This window comes from Lipotes vexillifer, unplaced genomic scaffold (assembly GCF_000442215.2).
Source record: "Lipotes vexillifer unplaced genomic scaffold, Lipotes_vexillifer_v1.1 scaffold240, whole genome shotgun sequence".
Lineage (NCBI taxonomy): Eukaryota > Metazoa > Chordata > Mammalia > Artiodactyla > Lipotidae > Lipotes > Lipotes vexillifer.
The window spans coordinates 720,062-725,370 of record NW_006797481.1 but is presented as its reverse complement, the minus strand read 5'-3'; the positions used below and the strand labels follow the sequence as shown (position 1 = coordinate 725,370).

Below are 5,309 nucleotides of genomic sequence, written 5' to 3'. Positions count from 1 at the left end.
TTGAGGGACAATGAGAGGAGGGGCACTAAGTTTTAAAAGCCACACATTTTCTGAAACTTCAAGTAAGGAGAAAATTCCTGTTGTCCAGTGAAAGGCAAAGGGAATCAGGCAATGAGGAATAAGAACAATGTTGCCAAGTGTTACAAAGAACTGAGAAAAACAATTAATGCCGATCAATTACAACTCCTGTCATCCATAAGATGGGACTAAAGTCTTAAACCTCCTGTCTCAAAAGAGTATAGACACAGTGGAATATTATACAGCCATTTAAATGATTCCTCTTCCAATCTATTTTCATTTTCACAGTAAATTAAGATGTTCAAAAAAATAAATAGATGAAAAAATGATGAAACAATATACATGGCATAATTTCACATTTATTTCAAAATAAAACATATACATAAATGTAAGTAGAAAAACGTTTGAAAGGACACACACCAAAATGTGAATGACAGTAGTAATAGTTAGTGACAGGATTGTAAGTGACTTTTATTTTCTCTGGTATACTTTTCTATACTGTCTAAATGTCTTCTGGTGAACACTATCCATTTCAAATAAGAAAAATAATAAAGCTATTTCCATTCTGGAAAAAATATCAGTGGGATTTATAAGTAATATTCAAATCACTTGGGAAACAGGATTCATTTTATCATAAACCCACCAGGGTCCCCTGAACTGTAAAAAGACAAAACACTTTAAAATGTATTCTAGAAATATGCTGTGGACTCTTGCGAAGGATGAAAGCACACTTTGCTTTGTGAGGTATTTATGAAAATTTCTCTGAAAACTAAACTTTTTAAGAGAAATTTATACTTGAGTTTGCTACTTAAATATTACTTCGAGTCCCTCTGGGTAAAAGAATGTCTATTCCCTGATTTATCTTGTGAAAAATTAGGGAATAGACATTCTTTTACCCAAAGGTAATACTTTACTTTTATTTATTCCTGAGAAAGAAATCCATCATGCTTTGATTTAGGTAACTAAGTGATCTGGGATTCCAATTACTGCAAATTAAACACTGTCATTCACGTAGCCAGTGGCGACCTCGGCGTCCTGCATCCTCACTGCAGGTGAAATGTGCCAAGAATTCGAAAGATGGACCCGTCGGCCTTTAAGTAATGACCACCAACAGCCGCTGCAGACAGGGAGTTTTATTTTTTCCATTCAAGCTTTATCAAATGGACTGTTCAAAAAGCATATACAAGAGCAAAAAATATCACATGCAAAAATCAAACGTGTTTTGTCTTACAGTCACTGGTTTTCTTTTGGAAAATAATCCACATTTGAGTAACTATAATTCAAACATTTCCCAATTGTTTCCACTTCATTTCCTTCTCTAAAGTGAGCAATGGTAGATACGTTTTAAGTAGCTGATCATCATCTTTCTCATCTTTATTCTACTGAAATAATATAAAGCTTTACCAAATGAAACCATATACTGCCCAGAAATCTGAAGATTCATTTACATAATAAATTCCAAAACATAAGAAATCATATACAACTGATATTTTGCAAAATGGATAAAAATTAGAATAAGCTATCTGAAAGCAAACATAAACAGTAATAATTTCTTATCTAAATAATTTTAATCAAATGAATAATACATTTATCTGGTAATAGCCTCTATCTTTCAGAATGTAAAGAAAGTGCTCAGATTACATCAAAAAAAAAAAATAAGATAACAAAAATCTCACAGAACTGAAATAATTTAAATAAAGATGACAGCATGGGGAATCTCTATTACATTTTTGCTCCCAAGACAGGGAGGCAGGTATAAATTTACCTGAAATCAGAAAGGGACTACAGTACTAAGACTGTAAATGCAAAGCTTCCAGCCTTGAAAAGATATAAACTATCTTTGAAAGGTTCTCATGCATCCTTCTTTAGATGAAAGCCATTAATGTAAAATCAGATTTCTCAGCTAGACTGCTTGTCACCTGACCGAGCCAAGTCACTTTCCTTGACTGTCCCTTTTCTAGCCCACTATCAACATTCACTCAGCAGGGCTCAAAAGAACAAATAACAGTCTTTTGAAGACACTTTGTTCATTAGGATCAACACACTGTCTACTCTCAGAAAAACAACACACGAAAATAGCAACCGAGTGGAAGAATCTTCGTCCTCACCTCTCTCTGGAGCTTCAATGGAGCCAACCTAGAAAGCCACGCACAGGGAGAGCACCACGGTTCCAGACAGGGGGCTTAATCCTTTTCCTCTGAAGGAATCCTAAACTGAACTCTGCAGGAAAACACGAGAGTTGTGGTAAGAAGTAAGATTCAAGCTTTCTCTTCATCTGATACTTGAGTTGTGATCTCAATGAATTCCATTCTACACACTAAGACGAAAGTTGGTGTAACGCACCTGATGACATCAACCTGGACATTCCAATGCCAAGGGTACCAGGTATGGATCTACCCTACTTATTTTAATAATACTGAGATTACTCACAACGCTTCTGAAGTCCTATTTTGAAATTTCTTTCAACTCAATAGAATTTCAGGTCATTCTTACTGTCTTATTTATGCTTTTCTTAATGTTTAGCTGCTTAAAGTACCATTCTCATAAATCATTAAAAAATTAAGCTATCTTCACTTTAGAGGGAAATTTTTTTTTATATGTTCTACAGATTCTGAAGGCAGCTCTAAATAAGAGTCTATCAAATGCTCTTGGGAGACTATTTTGAAGGACAAAATTCCAGAGAATGCGAAATCCATGCCATCACTACTCTATCCCCAGCTAGCTAAGTACCTGCTCATGGTAGGTGCTACACACATACACACACTCTCTCTCTCTGAATGAATAAATACAATTTATTTGGATGTTGAACTTCTAGACATCTGATTTTTAAAACCATTCTTTTATGATCCTTCCTTTTATTCTAGCTAGCTGAAATTATTTTCTAATGTTTTATACCTAAACTCAGTGAATTTAAAAGTTTAAAAATCGGTAGTGGGATTCAAGCCACTAAGTTTTATAACACGTTTTTTTAAACGATAAAGCAACAGAAAATGAAAAAATGGGCAAAATGAGAAATGAAAAGGACTCAGTGGCCAAGCAGGTGGCAGCAGGTGGTGGTCAGCTGAGAAAGAGCACAGGAGAGTAAGCCTCCTCTGTCCCTCCCCACCTCCAGCACAGCTCGACTCGCCTGTCCCCCTCCCACCTCCTGGCACAGTGCCTGCCACCTTGAAGGTGGGGGACAAGGGACATCTGCTGAATGAGTGAAGGACCAGCTAAGAGAAGGGAGAGGGAAAGAAGGACCCGCCTCTGCAGCAGACTAGTAAGTGTGGTGTCTCCTCTCCGGCCCCCAAATCAAAGGGCAAGAACCGGGTGGTTTCGCTTCCTGCCCTGGAACAGAGGTCAAGATGATTCCTACCTCACTTAAATGCAATGCGTGGCACAGCTATAAAAGTAGTCAGATAGAAACTAATTTTTAATCAATAACCAAAAACAAGTGTCCTGAGTTCTAAGGAAATAAAAATTAGTCTATATTTACCTTTGATGGGGCTTAGGTCAAGGCAGGAGCCAACAACTTTCTAAAAAAAAACCGCACTTCTTAGATTTGAGAAATAACGCAAAGTATCCCTGTTTCGACAGTATAATATATAGCTACAGTAATCACATATTTTATTGTCCAAACTGGGATATTTTGGAGAGTAAAAGGGAGCACAAGTAATAATTATTCTAGGAAAAATAACTGTGCCAAGACAGCAGACACGAATAGGACTGTCCTGGGTAAAGAGACATCCGGCATTAACACAACAAACATCCTTTTTTGGAAGTTTGTACTATTTCCTTTTTTTCAAGTTTTCTATTAAACTACATAATATAACATTCGGCAGTAATGCAATATTGAACACTGAGTAACAGCTCAGTTTTGTTGCCTTGAGAAGACATTTTCTAAGTGATGACACAGAATTCCCACTTCTTCCCCACACCTAAGGCCTTGCAGCATAAACTAATGTTTTAAATGGCTCTGAGGAAACAGTTCGTTTTAATATTAACAAGAGAAGTTTACCGTCTCTTGTTCATAAAACAGACTTCCGAAATGATAAACCCCAATTATGAGTCTCGGTCATAACATATTTTTAAAATCTTTATATTAACCATGAGATTCTCACAAATACGCTGCCACAAAATATTTTAGAAAAGCTATATAGCCATCAAAATTAAAAAGTCTAATCTGTGGATGGTTACAGAGTTTCCCCCGGGTAATGAACTTGCACTGCGTCATCACACGTCAGCAGCAGAACGCTGGCAGGAGTGCCCGGGCAGAGAGGCGACTGAGCTGACTCAGTTTCTGAAGAGCAGCATCCGCTCGGAGCAGGTCTGCCCCACCAGGCTCGCGTACTGCAGCACCGTGGCCTCCTCGCTCGGGTCTCTCTGCTGCTTCTTATACACACCGTAAGGCATTATGGCCTTCTTGTAAAACACCTGCAGGCGGTCAGGTTCCTTACTGCGATCTTCATCCACTGCATTAACAAAAAATATGGATTAAAAACAGCACCTGTCAAACCACTTTCCATTTCCTAATTTAAGAATGGTTAACTGAAGTATAAAAATTATGTATTATGTACTGATGTCTTCTCTGAGCAGTATGTTCAAATGACGCTCTGCAGTATTAAAACTAACTTGAGTATGTTAATAAATAACAAATGCCTTTTTGTTGAAAGACAGTAAATTCCCTCCACAAGGAGAGCTGAAACATCAGGGAGAGAGACAAGGAATCGTATGCAAATTTTCAAATGGCCTTCAATGTCCTTATTATTTTCTCATACATGATGAAGTTTACAGGTCTCCAGCATCTTTCCTGAGTCTGATTTAAATTTATTTTGCCTCTCCCAGAGCCAGCATTCACTGTGTGAAGTTTCCATCCCTGCAGTGAGGCTTTCTGTTGACTCAGCAGTCTGGGCTGACTTGAACTGGCCAGGTTGGGGCGATGGGCACTCGTGCTGTGCAGGCAGGAGGGCAGATGCTTGCAGCTTTCATGGAGACGGCCACTATCGGTTCTACTTTCTTCCATATAGAAGAACTCCTGGTTTTTTAGCAGGGCATACTGTTTCCCAGCCTTCCTCGCAGCCGGGTGTGGTCCTGTGACCAAGTTCTGGCCAACAGGATACAAGTAAAGGGTTTTGTAGGACAGCTGGCCCAGGGTCTTTGCCTCCTTCCTTTTTTAGCCCTTCCTTCATTCTGCTGCTTAGAGCCTAAATATCACAGTAGGAGCTCTGACCTCTGTCTTGCAGCTTTCTCTCGGTTCAGCTAATACAAAAGCTACAAGGAACCTTGGTACCTGAGAACTTCGTTGTACAAAA

The 5,309-nt window shown here is 38.4% G+C and overlaps 1 protein-coding gene across 4 annotated transcripts in view; it reads right to left on the bottom strand.

Moving 5' to 3' along the window:
* Nucleotides 1-4,067: 4,067 nt before the first annotated feature.
* Nucleotides 4,068-5,309, bottom strand: part of ATE1 (arginyltransferase 1) — a 167,662-nt gene continuing 166,420 nt past the window's right edge. For 3 of the 4 annotated variants that reach the window (XM_007469558.1, XM_007469556.1, XM_007469557.1), the window contains exon 12: nucleotides 4,291-4,469. In XM_007469558.1, coding sequence (XP_007469620.1) covers nucleotides 4,291-4,469 — 179 coding nt within the window. Of the gene's footprint in view, nucleotides 4,470-5,309 lie in introns of all 4 variants that reach the window. The other variant, XM_007469559.1, reaches the window with a different exon arrangement.